This window comes from Pezoporus wallicus, unplaced genomic scaffold (assembly GCF_028554395.1).
Source record: "Pezoporus wallicus isolate ANWC-B61680 ecotype Strahan unplaced genomic scaffold, APGP_CSIRO_Pwel_v1 contig_371, whole genome shotgun sequence".
NCBI classification, from domain to species: Eukaryota; Metazoa; Chordata; class Aves; order Psittaciformes; family Psittacidae; genus Pezoporus; species Pezoporus wallicus.
The window spans coordinates 364,321-379,445 of NW_026640468.1; the positions used below are offsets into that span (position 1 = coordinate 364,321).

At 38.8% G+C, this 15,125-nt stretch overlaps 1 protein-coding gene across 2 annotated transcripts in view; it reads right to left on the reverse strand.

The window, feature by feature from the left end:
• Positions 1-4,637: 4,637 nt before the first annotated feature.
• DAPK1 (death associated protein kinase 1) overlaps positions 4,638-15,125 on the reverse strand; it is an 89,933-nt gene continuing 79,445 nt past the window's right edge. For both annotated transcript variants that reach the window (XM_057418958.1, XM_057418959.1), the window contains 6 exons: positions 14,059-14,247; positions 12,114-12,311; positions 9,724-9,862; positions 8,303-8,423; positions 6,814-7,002; positions 4,638-6,163 (listed from right to left, as the gene is read on the reverse strand). In XM_057418958.1, the coding sequence (XP_057274941.1) occupies positions 4,931-6,163; positions 6,814-7,002; positions 8,303-8,423; positions 9,724-9,862; positions 12,114-12,311; positions 14,059-14,247 (2,069 nt within the window). In that variant the 3' untranslated portion in view covers positions 4,638-4,930. The remainder of the gene's footprint in view (positions 6,164-6,813; positions 7,003-8,302; positions 8,424-9,723; positions 9,863-12,113; positions 12,312-14,058; positions 14,248-15,125) is intronic.

The following is a 15,125-nucleotide window of genomic DNA, read 5'->3' on the forward strand; positions in this document are numbered from 1 at the left end:
GGCAGGCTAAAATAGTGGATTTTGCAATACAAAAAGCAGCTCGAAAATGAAGCACAGCGACTCAGAAAGTCGTACACACATGATCCTTTAACAGCATCAGCAGTCTAACTCCAATAATGCAAGAGTTCTCCCTTCTCTCCCATGTTTCCTTGACATTTTGAAAAGCAGAACTTTATCCTCCCCACCCTGTGCACCTCATGTGTCTCACCCAGCCTGTACTTACTCATATGAATTCCACCACCTTTGGCAGGTAACCCCCCCCAACCCAGCCTTAGATGCCAAGATGCAGCAGAAGCATCATGATTATACTTCAACACAGATGGCCTAAAGCTTCTCCAGGTCACTTACGCTCAGCTGCAACAGTGCCCAAGTCAGCAGTAAAGATGCCTCACCGGACTGCACTCTTTGGATCCTGTGCAGGTACGAGAGAGAGCATATTCCTGAACCTGGACACACAGAAGCTAGAAATGCCTTAATTATTGCAGCAGGTACTATGATGTTTCACAGCAGGAGGAGGAAGTATAGGCCCAGGCTGTCAGCATCCACCATGATCCTCCTCTGGCTCTGTGGCAGCATTAGCTGTTGGCTCCACTGTTCCTATAAAGCTTGTTATGATAAATGGTATAGCCACACAGAGGAATACCAGCAGTCCTCTTCTATATACAGTCAGATGAGCTGTATATAGAAAACACAAACACTTCTACAAGCAAAGTCTGAGTGGCTTGGCCATAACCCTTTTGTGTCTCACGCATCTTCCTCTTTTCTACCTACTACCTTGCCTTCCAAATCAGACAAAGACTGAAAAAACATGGGAGCGAATCTCTGGTAATGTTTAGTATTTTTGGTGATTTAAAAAACAAAGTCAAATAGAAATAAATTTTAATATTGTACATAGTGCTTTCGGGCCACCTTCAAAGAAGATACTGCACTGCTTCATCTCCTCTGGCCTAGAGAGAGGTTTCAGCCAACAGAAAGCATCATTTACTTACTTTACTAAGTTACAACTTAGGCGTTACTCCTCACTTTCACTGGCAAGCTGAAGTAGCAATATGAATCAAATGGAGGCACATGTTTTAAAAGGATGCAATGAACTGAAAGGGAACTCCTTGGAGTGGGGAATGTAGCCAGCACACGTTCAGGTCCTGGAATTTGCTCCAGCACAGCCAGCATTAACAGATTCACTGTTACTCTCTCTAGAGACCTCACCATTTAGGAAACTGTGTTCTGGCTCCTTTCTAAGCCTCCTGGCTCTGTCAACCTTTTTAACATTTGGGAGTCGCTAAATCCCTGTAGTCCACAACTCTTTGTCAATCATTTGAATCACAGGGATCCTAAAACCTGTGGCTGTCTCCAGTTTACACCATCTTCAGGCAAGAAGAATCATATATATCCCACTTCCAGCCAAGGTCACCTCTGGATGCCCTTCTTGTCCCACCCTAAAATCATCTGCATGTAGCCACTTACCTCTTGTGGCTTTTCAAATTTATCAGTCTGGTCAGCAGCAGAACTCCCACAGACAGTAAAACCCAGTAAACCCTAATACAAACAGCAATATGAAGCACTTCCCTACCCTGCTGCATGGCAGAGAGAAAAGACTCAGCTTGGAAAAATGTTTTGCACCAAAATGTTTGCTTCTTCCCTATCACCACCTTCTTCAGAATGTTTTGAATCCAGATGCCAGTAACACACGTCTAAACAGGAAGGACATCTGTAATGCATCTGGCCTTGAGTAACTGTGTTGCAAGCTTGAGAGTTTGTCTGCATTATGGATTTTGAAGACAAAATGAAATGTTTGACTTTATCTGCTTTATCTTCAAAATTCTGTTTCAGAAGCTCTGTGCTGAGGCCAGAAAGAAGTGGAAAGTAGAGAGTCTCTTAAGAATATCCAGCCTCACTTATTTCACTATCAGGAACTGAACTCAGCATGTTCCTTGAACAAACTATACATACTGTACATTTATGGCTAAAGTGCTTTGATCTTGCAAAGACCTGCATTCCCTCAATTTCTGAGGTGAGTAAAGCAGGCTCAGTGCATGTTAAACACAGTTCTAAAAACTGCGGAATGAAGCTCTGCTCTTAGTGGCATTCACAAAGCAAAACAGGCAATCAGTAAAAGTGAAGCAGCTGAAGGGATGTCCACTTTTATCACTCTGCTAACCTTTTTTTTTTTGTGTTATTTAGGACAACAATTTTTTTTTGTCAGTGGCACATGACTTGTAGGAAAGCAATGCAAGCTATCCTATGTCTGTGATTCACTTTCCTGAGCCTATTACCATGAAAACTGTAAATGATGCAATAGGCTGTCACTGCTGTTCAAGGAAACATCATAGCATCTGCTAAGTCATTTATACTCTTATTTTACAGGCTGTAAAATAAGGGCTGTATTTTACAGTAAATGGAAGCAGAGAGTTGTCAGGAACATGCTGTTGTTTTCTGCATGTCAGGAACATGCTGAAAAAGGGCAAAAGACTATTGCATCAATGTTGGTCAGTCAACCACGCATAAAGCAACACAGGAGGCAGGCAGGGTAGGAGCTACCTGGTATCTCAAAATCTTGCCACTCCACCACAAGCAGTACAGTGGTGAACTAAATCCCAAACTAACAGACACTGCTGACAACCCTGCTTTGGAAAGGCATCTCGGAGTAGTCTCTGCTCTGAAAAGGCTTCTGATGGCAAGTCCTGCTCTACTGCAGTCACATGGACTCAGTGAAGGTAACTTCAAATTTGATTCTTGAAAACAGGCCTAAGGAAATCAGCAAGAAAACCATAAAGTCTTATGAGATGAGAAAGACCCCTCCACATACCAGAATTCAAAAAAAGTGCTGAATGTGTTCAGAGAGGGAAGTTGAGGCATGGAGGTGGCCATGATATGACCTAAGCGAATACAGCCTGTGGAAAGCTGAGCTCCTCACTGAGCAACTTTGGGCACTGGTGGGAGACACTGAACTCGGTTCATTGGAGGCAGACTATCAGAGCACAGACACCTCAGGTTAGTACTGGCATTAACCACGTTGCTCACTGAGGACTAAGACTTCAAGAAATGTCTAACAAAGGAGCCCAGTGATGTCGGGGGAAGAATTTAATGAAACAAGAGAAAATATGGAAAGAAAGGCAGTGGAAAATGACAACTATCAATTTAAGAGATGACTATTTAACTCCTTTGCAGCATACACAGGGAGGAGGTATTGTGCAGAGCGGCCTGCATAGAGTGCTGTACTGAGACTGTGCAGCTATCAGTGAGTGATGCTGAGGGTTTAAATGAGCAGCCATAGCGCTCATGTCATAGAATCGTAGAACGGTTAGGGTTGGAAAGGACCTTAAGATTATATAGTTCCAACCCCCATGATGAGGGGATCCTTAATGTAAAGGACTAATACTGCAGCACAGGCTCTAATGCAGTGTTAATCCCCTTTGCAGCACAGCATACTCGAAGCTTCCTGATGACAAACTCATGTCTGCTGTTTTGGTTTCCATTGCAGAAAAACACAAAGGAGAAGCTATGTAGCACAGAGCTTTGGCTTACCATTTGTCAACCAGAATGCAAATCCCTCTGCTGCAGAGGGACCACCTCTGCAGTAAAAAATGAATAAATATTCCTCCTGATTTCTAAGAAATTCCCCTGAAATGAAACAGAGGGTTCCCAGGACTTCAGAAGCCAAGCACTGCCTCTCCAGGATTGAGACACTAAGGAAAAGACAAGTTTCAGTCCCTTTCAAATACAGAATATGAACGACACGGATGCAACAAGCAACAGTTTATTTGTAGAAAAATCCTTTAAAATTTTACTACATTGTAAGATTAAGGAAAAAATAGTATTAATGTATGTACATACAATATATATAAACAAACACACATCGCACCATTAAATTACATGCTTTTCAAAACAGAAAATGGTTCATATTCCCTCCTATCAATTTTAAAGTTATCACTGCAAGAAACCTTGCTTCCTTTTTGTTTTTATCCCCATCGAAGTTTTCAAGTACAGGAAGTAAAGTAATGCAGGATCTAATAGTAGAAAACCTTTGTTACACACAAACGACTGACAGCTCTACAATATTTTTCCGCAGTAACCAACACTTGTGTTTTTCGAATTCTATAATGAAAAGCTAACTTTTACCTGAGGTGCACGGAAATAATGAAGCATGGTAATTGGCAAGTTTAAGAGATTTTCACATTATGATCCCACTGTAATTGAAGTTGATTAGGTATCACATGTCTATACCCATAGTACTGGTACAAGAATGCTCTGTGTGAGTTATCACCAATGTCTTAGAAGTGCAGAAAAAAATCAAAAGGCAAGCACCACTCGCAATGATAAGCATGCAGACGATTTAAGTGAAACAGAGGTAGCATGTTCTTGTAACTCCAGCAGGGTCATTCAAATCAACTGCACCCTCCCTTCTGCAAAAGGCACTCACTTTATCAGCTAAAAACAGTAAGATGGTTTGAAATTCAGTCAGATTGACCACAAATGGTGGATTTCTTTTCTCTCCTTACAAATATAAGAAAATGTTAAGCAGAGGATGTGATGGAATTTTTTTAAAAAAAAGGGTGTGTATAAGACATATACATTTCAGGTAATATGTGCTATTCCTCTCCCCTTGCCTGTTATGGGGAGACTCAAAGTATTTTATAAAAACATTTGCAGTACATAAAAGTGAAAACTTTCCAGTTAAGATGGCAGTATTAAGCAGCACATTATGTATAAAGAATAACTCTGAAACACCAGAAGTACACCAGCCTTTTTAATAGATAAAGAGCAACAATTCACAGTTAGAAGTAGAAAGTTTATGCACAAAAGGTGGTGCTAGAGAAGGATAATGATCCTTTGATGTAAGAGCTCATAAACTAAAATGCACAGAACTTTTTGTACTGTATCTCTTATCCTTTCTGCAGTTTGAAAGTATGTCCATGCAAAACACCTGCTTTTACCGTGACACTACAGAGCTAATTGAGTTATAAGAAGTGCCACTGTTGCAACTAGAAGCATAAGCTTCTGGACCATTAGCATCTAAATTTATTTTGAATACAGAAGATGCCTTCAGTAAAAAATCTGCTGCATCTCTGCGACCTAATTCCCTCAGCTTAGACATTAGGATACCTACAGTGCTCTCGGGAGCATTACTCCACTCCTGCAGGAGAGCATGGACTGGGCTCGAGATAAAGTCATTTTGTGTTCCATTATTTGTATTGTACTTTGCAACAAGATCAGGGAGGCCTAGGTTCATGGCCAGAAGGCACCAATCTTTCCCCATAGGATCAGGTGGATCCAAAAGTCGACTTAGTTTTCTCCTGGTAAGTAGATTTAGATCAGAAACATGAATATCCATTCCTAGGCTTCCCTGGGAGTACACATCAAGACACCCAAAACACAGTATACTGCTAAAGCTCTCTTTATATCCCCCCATAGTGTTAGTTAGTGATGTCTCTTTTTGACTCTGTGCACGGAAAAAGTCTCTAGGCTGGTAGACCATTACTGGTTCATGATGTTCCCTCAGCTGCTGAGGACTAAGGTAGTATTTCCCAGTCAGAAGGCCTGGTAAAGTTGTGGCCATTAAATTATCAATGGTGCTGCATACAGAATCCAGAAGTAAACAGCACTTGATCTTCTCTGTTTCCAGTCCTCTAACTTGAACCTCTATACCCTGACCATGGTTGACCAGCAGCACTAAAAGCTCAGCTCCACGATTCATAATCTTTGATCCATTTACCCATAGACGTATATCTGCATCTCCCTCTGTGCTTTGCTGATGAACCCACCTGCAGAGATTCACCTGAACTTTATGAAAAATTCCACACGGAAATGGGGTAAGATGTTCCACAGGAACGATTCTAACACCACCATAAATCAGCACCTCATCCTCCTCATCTGTCCAAGACCTGTGGAGATTGTCAGTCTTTATGAGAGCAGGAATATCCACCATTGCTCCACTGCTAAGGTCCCTTGCACAAATATCCATTGCATCCAAAATCTGTATCAGTTCTTCCACATCACTATCTGTCACCAGACGCTGGATATCCTCTAGAGTGTACCGACCTCTATAGTGATGGAGGGCTTTTGGGTTCTCCACTGACAGGATTTTTCCAAGGACATTTGAACAGAGCCAGCGAGGATCCAGAAGCACAACATCTTGGACAGTTTCACTCTGCATAATGTTAATCTGTTCATAAATATAAAAGTTATTATTTATGTCTTGTGAAGTACATGATACCCCATGTTCTTTCCTCCCTAACTTGCTGACCAATCATTTTGTTAGCACTGCTGACAAGAGAAAAACAAACAGTGCATTTTATTTTCTTGCAAGTATTCAGAACAAAGAGCAGGTCTTGTTCTTGATTTTCACTAGTAATGAAGCCTTTAGAATCCAACAGCTGTACAGCCTAGCCATGCCCTGCAAGCTGTTTATGCAAAGGTGTTATGCGTTGATTCAATTTCTAATGGACATACAAATTTCTCATATGCAGTTAACACATTAGGCACTGCTTCATTAAAGATGAAATCATACTTACACTTTCTGGGTATTTTACGTTCTTACAACTACAGAATAAACTGTAATTCTTCCTGTTTCAAGGAAATGCTGTTGAATGAAATAGGAGCCACAGGACAATAATGATAACAAAAAAGCATTATTAACCAGTCTACGTTTTATGATGTCTTAAAAAGGGAGGAGGAAAAAAACCTACAAGCTACAAGACACACTACAACTACAAACTTCCAAACTACAGACATCTGCTTCAATCTCATTAATCAATATTCTACCAGAGCAGCACCTTGCTAATAAAGAGTTGCAATTTAGATAAAAACACTTACCTCTCCTGTGCTGTGCAACTGCTGTGCAATATGCCGTAGGTCATCTTCACTTGCTAGGGGATTAAGGTGTTCCTCTACATCGTACACAAACTGCTGTAACGACATCAGCTGGTTGGGTCCATTCATTTTTCTCCATGAAGGCAGTGTGGAGATTATTTTTTCACACAGATGAGTCATAGGTGGGCAACTCTTATGAAAGCACAGAAAACATGTTTGTAATTCTACTGTGCAGAGAATGACAGTACTGTTGTTGTGGTTTTTTTTGTTGGTTTTGGGTTTATTTTTTAATGGAGGTTACAAAGTCTAATATATTCATGGCGTATATTCATGTCTAAAGACTTCCTCCTGTGATGGACCCTTACTCTCCCATTTGCTTGCCATAAGATCTACATTTTCTTAATAAAGTGTTTTTCAATTAAATTAAAACAAGATTTTTTAAACATGATTACAAAGAGAATCCTGACATGTGAAACAAAGCTTGGTTTATATAGTCCTGCCTTGTCAAATGTCAAATGACCAACTTCATGGTCTAGAAGATAATCTTTATTTCAGAAATTGTCAACATTATCTGTACGGGGCCAATTTACTTCAATAGAGGAGACAGCAGGGTACCAGATCAGAAGATGTTACTTTTATTTATTGATTCTCTTGGACCTCACTGTTGCCTTGCACTCTCAAGCCACAGCATGCACATCTGCAGCAAAGCCCTCCAGATTTCAAGCTAGTGAGCGTGGCTATGATAAAGTTTTGTCAGAGAAGAAAAGCTTATTAAATCAAGAGACCACTGGGAATGTAAAATAGACTGAATTTGGTATGAACCCAAACATTTCCTACAGAATGAACTAATACATTCACTTTTCATTCATTTAAAAAAAAAAACAGCCTATCAGAAGTGGCTACAGAACGTCTTAGTGTGTCACACAAGTATGGTATGAAGAAATTTAAAACCATATAGCACAGGCTGCATATCGACTTGACTTGGTCACTGTTGTTATGGATTCCTGTGATATCACCAGAAATGCTGTGGATTCCTAGTAATAACATCAAGTCATGGCTATTTTACCTACAGTCTCATTTACATATACTTAGCCACATCTATACACCTCCAAGCACACATTTTTCAGTAAAAAAGTAAAAAGTTTATTAATAGTCAGTTCACACATCTATATTGGGAATTATCTTTCTAACAGAATCAATGTCACTGTCAATTAAAAACATGAAACTATAACTTTGAACTGAAAATCTTGAATTGTTTCCTTTTAAAAGAGATCATTTTGATGACCTAATAAAACACCTATAATTTTGAAAATGCTGACTGAATCTTTGCTGTCAGGAGTTTCCTTATCACCATGTTTGTCATGCAAGCTGCTAAAAAATTTGAACAGCACTCACTGAAGTTACATAATGTAAGTACTACATTTACAGTAAATTATTGCACAGGATTCTTGCATTTTGGCTGGTCCAACACAGACCATTAGAAACTACTTACAGAAATTATCTGGCTTCTTATTTCTTGCAAGTGATTTCGGAGAAGCTTCATATCTTTAGACCCAGATGCTCCAGCATCCAACACATATAACTTTTCTGAAATTTGAAGATCATTTCCAAATCTAAAAGAGGAAAAGCAAGCAATTATTTACGTAGTCCCAAATCCAGTTTTATTTCTTAATTCAATTGTACTTCAGTCTTGAATTACAGTTATTTTTCTCCTAAGATGAAAACATTTAAGTACTGATTATGCTAAGTTATTTTATAAGCACAGAGAGTACAACTGCTAATTTTCTTGAAAATAAACAGAGATATTGAGAGAAAATTGTATTTCCAAAAAATGGAGGCTGAACATTTATTAGAAAGTAACAACTGCATCACAAGACTTGAAATTACAAACTCAAACATTTTATTAAAGGAGGGGTAGTGGAAATTAATTATTTTTAAGGTCTCTGTATTTGCTGTTTTCTTTTTTCTCACTTTGAATAGTTCAGTTGTCATTGCTACTGACACCAGCTCTCTTCTCCAGTTCCTTTTTTTTTTTTCAACAGCACATATTTGTTTTCTTAGCTCTGGACTTATCTGCATTTAAAAGTATTCCAACATCAACGATTATGCAGGTATTTCTGTTGGTTTATTTCAACTGATTAAGACACTGCCCTGCCACTATTGCACTGGGATTCCCACATCTATTTCTTGCACTCCAGACAATTATCTATGCCTGCAGGTATGGACAGTTGCTCATATCATGTGTTACTCACTTATGTGCTCACTGTGAACATAAATTATTGTCAGTTTATACAATAGTATGTCGATGACAAATTTCCCTTTTCCATCTCCAACCAGCATGCTCTCCAAACATTTGCTGAAAAAGGCTAGAAGTTTCCCTAACTTCTAGGTAACTCTTGGATAACCTCGTCACCTGTGTGACTCCACAATACCCAGCTCTTCACAAACTGTGCAGGGAGTACCTCCAGGTTTAAGTTTTTTCCTGCCCATCCTAAATCAATTCAGAGCAAAAGGTGGCTTTTCTGTAAAGCTTCCTCTTTTGCACCCAGAGTCTGTAGCTGAGAACTGCCCACTTTTCTGAGACTGGTGCAAAACCTGAGTACCAAGTGTTAGGCAGATGTCTGATATGAATCTTTGGATGAATCCCAGTGTTTACAGGGTGAGACTTCCTAAGCCTCAACTGATTTTTGCATCACTTAGCTCGTTTGAGGTCACTTCAGGCAGCTTGCTCACTGTATTAATGGTAAGTGACTAAATATTTGCACAGTATAAGCTTCCTGAACATACTCACAACATCAAATAATAAAGCTTAAGCCACATAAAAATCTTTTACATATTCCTATCCATTTATTATTTTTTCTTTCTTTCCACTTGGCATGTTTAAGTGCTGTGTATATCACACTCCCCACTCACCTGTTCCTTACTTCTTTCAACAATGACATATCTTTGTCATACCAAAACTCTCCCCCAGCAGGCCGAGGAAGATTCACTATGTCAGCATGTGTGGCAACCAGAACAACACGCAGTGGACTTTTCAGCTTTCCACCGAATGCTGGAAGAGAAACAAGAGCACTCCCTCACTATTAGACATGCCTATGGAGATGGCTGCCTTACTAAGCCAGGAAAGTAGCAATACATTTTACATTCTTCATACCATTCATTTTTTGCAGTGGATTTACCAGCTCTAAGTACAACCACAATGTGGGTACACCACTGATGCTTTGTGGTTTTTATTTGCCTATAAGATTATCTAGGTAGACTCCTTGAATATCATCAGATACATTGATACTACATGACTTTATTGTTTTAACAAAAACATTAATAACACTAATGACATCTATTAACACTTTGACAGTGTGAGGAAAAGAAGTAAAAATAACAGCTTCTTCAAAGGGTTTCTCTCAATCTTTGGATGATGCTTAATACTACAGGTACACATTAGAGGACTATAAGTAGAACACAGAAGGTCAACATTCATACATTAGCATGAATGCTATTTTGCAGTACTTACACAAACAATGACCTCTCACTTAGGTGAGAGTTAAGTAGGAAAGCCTGTCAGTAACCATGAAAAAGAATAAGAAAGAAAGAAAGAAACAAATGACATGAATGAGGTGACAGGATGGAACACAAGAGTTTTCAATCTTTTCTCAAACTATCTTGCAGAAAAGAGGAGACATTGTTAAACTATTTTTTTAAAAATGACTACATCCAATTCTGCTGTTTTAATCTAAAAAAACATTCAATGGGAGAATATGCTTACATCACTAACCAGTTTTCATCAGCCAAGGGCTACAGAATCTTGATTCATTCATGAACAGTCACATTTTCCCAAATCTTTGCATAGTACTTCCACGGTTAAGTATTTTGTACTAGTATATATTTTTTTTGGCAGCTGAATGAAGTAATTCCAAAAGTATAAGTTTTCTGCTAACATCAGTTACTACAGATTACTTACAAAGAACTTGTACAAAAACGCATGGGTACCCAAACTGAGCCCACCATTATAAACACTGATTTAAGCAAAGTATTTAAATAATGCTGATAATCAGCTCAGCAGGAAGAGACAAATTCTAACACAGTCAAACCAAGAACTATGCTTCCTCACTATAGACTGAGGAGCTGTTAATAGCTTTCCACAATTGCAAACTCATTGCTTTTTTCAGCTTTGATTTTTTTTTGCATATTTCTGAGCTTTTACTTCCAGAAGTAATTTCATGTTGGGTAGATCCAAATGCTCATATTGTTAACCTCTGTGACTACTGTAACTTGATCTAAAATGCAAAGTGCAAATGCCTGAACTGAAAACTGAAGGTCTTCCTGGGCTCATCGTTATCATTATTTGTCTGAGACAATGCACACAGAATTGAGCAGAACACAAAAAAGAGAGAAATACTCTTTGCACTATGTAAATGCTTAATATGCTTGTCTGTTGAGTCCCTAGCAGCATTATACATGCTTGTGAGTGCTGAGCTAGATCCACTGGCTGGAATAATATTTTGATTCATAGAACCAAGACACATGCCAGACCCTGGTTCATCCCTGAAGCTGCAACAATCTGCAGACCAATGCTCAGCTAAAAGCACAAACAATTTATATGGTGTATACATACCCAGACTTACAGACCTTTTAAGGATTAAAAAAATAATTCTGTTTGCCTGCCGAGTAACTTTGTTAGAAAGCTTATATATAAAACAGATAAACTTACTCAAAACCTGTGCAAAGTCTGAGAATATACAAAGTCAAATTTACAAGAAATAGCAATTTCTGTACACCCCGATACACCAAAAGGTTAACATATTTGAAGTCCCAAGACAACTCTAGTTAAACATATTAAAGTTGCATGTATTGAGAGATAATGCCATGTCACTATTTTCTGTCCTGTTCTCACTGACAAGACTAACTTATGCTGGAAATGCTGTTAATTTGGGCTAGATTTAAGTGGAATTTAAGCAATACATCTAAAACTGGTTTTAAATTGTTCCAACCGTCTGAAACACTTTTCCACACAGCTTATTTAACATAAAACTTCATGTGCCATTTACAGATGTAAATCCCAGTGCCGCAGGAGGCTGCACCACACTTCATGATCACTTCTAGCTGGACTAAGTGGTGCGTACAACTCTTCAGGCTTGTTCCACAGATTAATTCCCTTTCTTTAAGAAATCTTGTGTGAAGTTTGTTTGAATACATGGGGATGACATAACAGTGCTCAACACAGATGATGTACAAAGTTGCAGAGAAAGACAAGAAGCTTTATTCTACAGTTCCCTATTATTTAATTAACAGGCAGAAGAGCATACCTATTGGCTCCTCAACTGGGACTAACGATTTCAGTAAACTGAGCCAAAAGGTCACTTGGTTTAACTGGATTTCGTAAGGCTCCTCGAGACTAAAAAGCACTATGTGAATTGCTGTGGCATCATTTGCAGCAAAATAATCATAACAGCAGAAGTACACAGGATTCCCAGAAAACTCCCAGATGCTGAAATCACCAACTCCTGAAAACAGACAAACAGATGAAAAGATCACACTTTATCAGTAAGCACAAAGCATCTTTCAGCCATGGAAAGACAAACAAAAGAGTTAATCTGATTTAAACTTTCACAGAGATAAACCCTATGAAACCCGTATGAGAATGACAACTGCAAATGCAATCATCATGAACAAAGGGAAGAGGTTTCAGTCAGTTTCAGAGGCTGAGAAGTTCGGTGCTCACAATCTGTTCCTCTCTCACATTCATTTCTCTCAGACAGTCAGCTGGATGCCACATGGAAACACCTGTGTGTTAACCGCATGCACCCTCACACATTAAATTTGCCTTTGCCTTGTAATTCACTTGCAAAACAAGAGTTACAGCTTCCCTTCTTTTCCCGCTCACCCCCAAAATCTGGGCATTTAAATTAATTCTTCTTCTTAACATGTCACTGCTGCTATTAAAACGAGCTGAGGGACAAAAAGAAGCCTTCTGCTTTACAGAATTGCAGTAATATTCACATCACATTATTAACTCAGGATTTAAGAATCACCATGTTAAGAATCCCAACAGATCCATGCTTCTTGTTGCCATCTCCTTTAGCTTTAGGTGAGAAAAGTATTAGTGTGTTGCAGTATACAGTACTTCCCAGATACACCATCTGATTAGGGGTAAGTCTGCTGCACTTGTACTACCTCTATTTAAATAAAATGCTGATTAAGATGAACCTTAAACTTCTAGAAGCTAGAAACCTCAAACCTGCTGTTAAGAGTACAGCTATTCAGAGTTCACCCATGTGTATTCATTTTATATCAAGACAGCACAGAGAAATAAAAGAAACCCTTTCTGACAGTCTGTTGCACAACTGTTTCACTACAGAACTTGACTTGATTTCAAAGACAGAGGAAATTAGCCTGGACAAAGAACAAGCTTTAGCTGCATGGCAAATTCTTCAGCATCTAGGATGAACATTTTGTCACTTCATGTGTTAGTGTGTATATACTGCATTCATAAATAGTTTTCACCCTCCAAGACAAAAATCTTGATTAATCCTAAATCAGAATCAAAATTGCAGCTGTTAAGGCATTCAGAACATTTTCACTATGAAGAAGAGATCCTACTGGGAGAGATCTTACCCCTATATAATAATATGGCTGGTGGTGTATATGAGCTCTTTGTATGGTCTTCACAGTCAAAGCCATATATGTAGTTATGACAACTTCTCTGACTGACCTCTTACTGCTAACATGTGTATCTTTTCCTTTTAAAAGAACAATGGAATCAGAAGCTCCGCTCACCAAACATGCTCTAGCCCTGTTATGGGGTAAGAATGGTAGGTCCTTCATACAGCTGGGAACTATTTACATATCGAGGACACTTGGGTCTATAGGACCAGATTAAATCCAATAAGGATATGGCACAAATGACATACAGTTTTGGTGAAGGAGCCTTGTTTGCTAACCCACTCTTATTATACTAAGTCCTTCCTTCCTCCCTTCCTCCTGCCCCACTTACTCACCTTAAAAACATTTCTGTGTGACACTATAAGCACCTGACACAAGTGATTATTATGTATATTACAGGCATAGAACTTTATGCAGATTTACCTTCTGCTTAAACAAACCAAATCCCACCACTGTTGAGTTTTCAACCACAGTCTCTACAATATCAAGTCAGATTTTTTCTTCTTCTCAGTTTTATTTTAAAAAACAAGCAATATGGCATTAGCTGTCCCACATCATTAAGGCACACGATCCCACAGCTTTGCTTACCATGCAAATAGGCATTCTGAATATCAATGGCCTTGGTGGACTGGTCATCAGCAGGTAAGTGAGAGTGATGAGCAGGTGAAACGAAAGCTTCTAATACTCCTTTGGTCAGGCCCGGCTCAAACATCATACTACGGCTTCTCACACTCACATTCTCACAACCAGGATAAAGATTTGTAATACTTACTGAAACTAGGTCAGGGAAAGGAAAATGAGATTACAAAACATGTGAAAATCACAACCAGATAAATTCAAAATTAAGTATGCAAAGCATAAAAGCTGATTAAACAAACAAACTGCTCTTCAAAGAGAGTAGATGACTACCAAGCTGTGAGAATACCAAACTACATCCTTCTTTGACTGAAAAGGACAACATTAGAATGATCCCATACAGCACTTATTGCCCTTTAGCATGTATACTGCTGGGGAGGAAGCACAGAAGAAAAACTCAAAACCTGAAGATTTGTGAGTGAAAAGTTTCAATAGTTAAAATTCTTCTATGTTGCAAAGATAAGCTGTTTTTTTTTTACCTAAGTGCTGCAATTTCCCAGTATGGTCTATTTTTATTGGAATATCACTACCTATTCATATTGTTGATTCCCGCAAGTAAGGATAAAAATGTCACTATGTAACAACACCTTTCTGGGGAGATGGGGGAGAAAAGCAGGCCCTTAACCAAAATTATTTTACCAGTAAGCAATTTGTTCAGCTCTTGCCTAATTCTGATTCCGTTAAGAGAAATGAAAGGGCTTTGTAATTGACTGGCACCATCTAGTGGAGAAAGTAGTTTCCTCTCCTTTACTAGACATTGCATTTAATATTGGGTTTTAACATAGAAAGCACCTGTCAGCTGTGAAACTGTATTTTAATGTTTGATCTTCTACTGTATTATTTGTATCTTTAGGCTCTTGTAAATAAATACGTGGTGAGGCCACACATTTATTTTTGCAGAATATAAACAAACCTAAGCACATGGAACCACAGAATCAACTAGGTTGGAAAATACCTTTAAAGGTCATCAAGTCGAACCATTACCCCAGGACTGCCAAGACCACCACTAAACATGATCA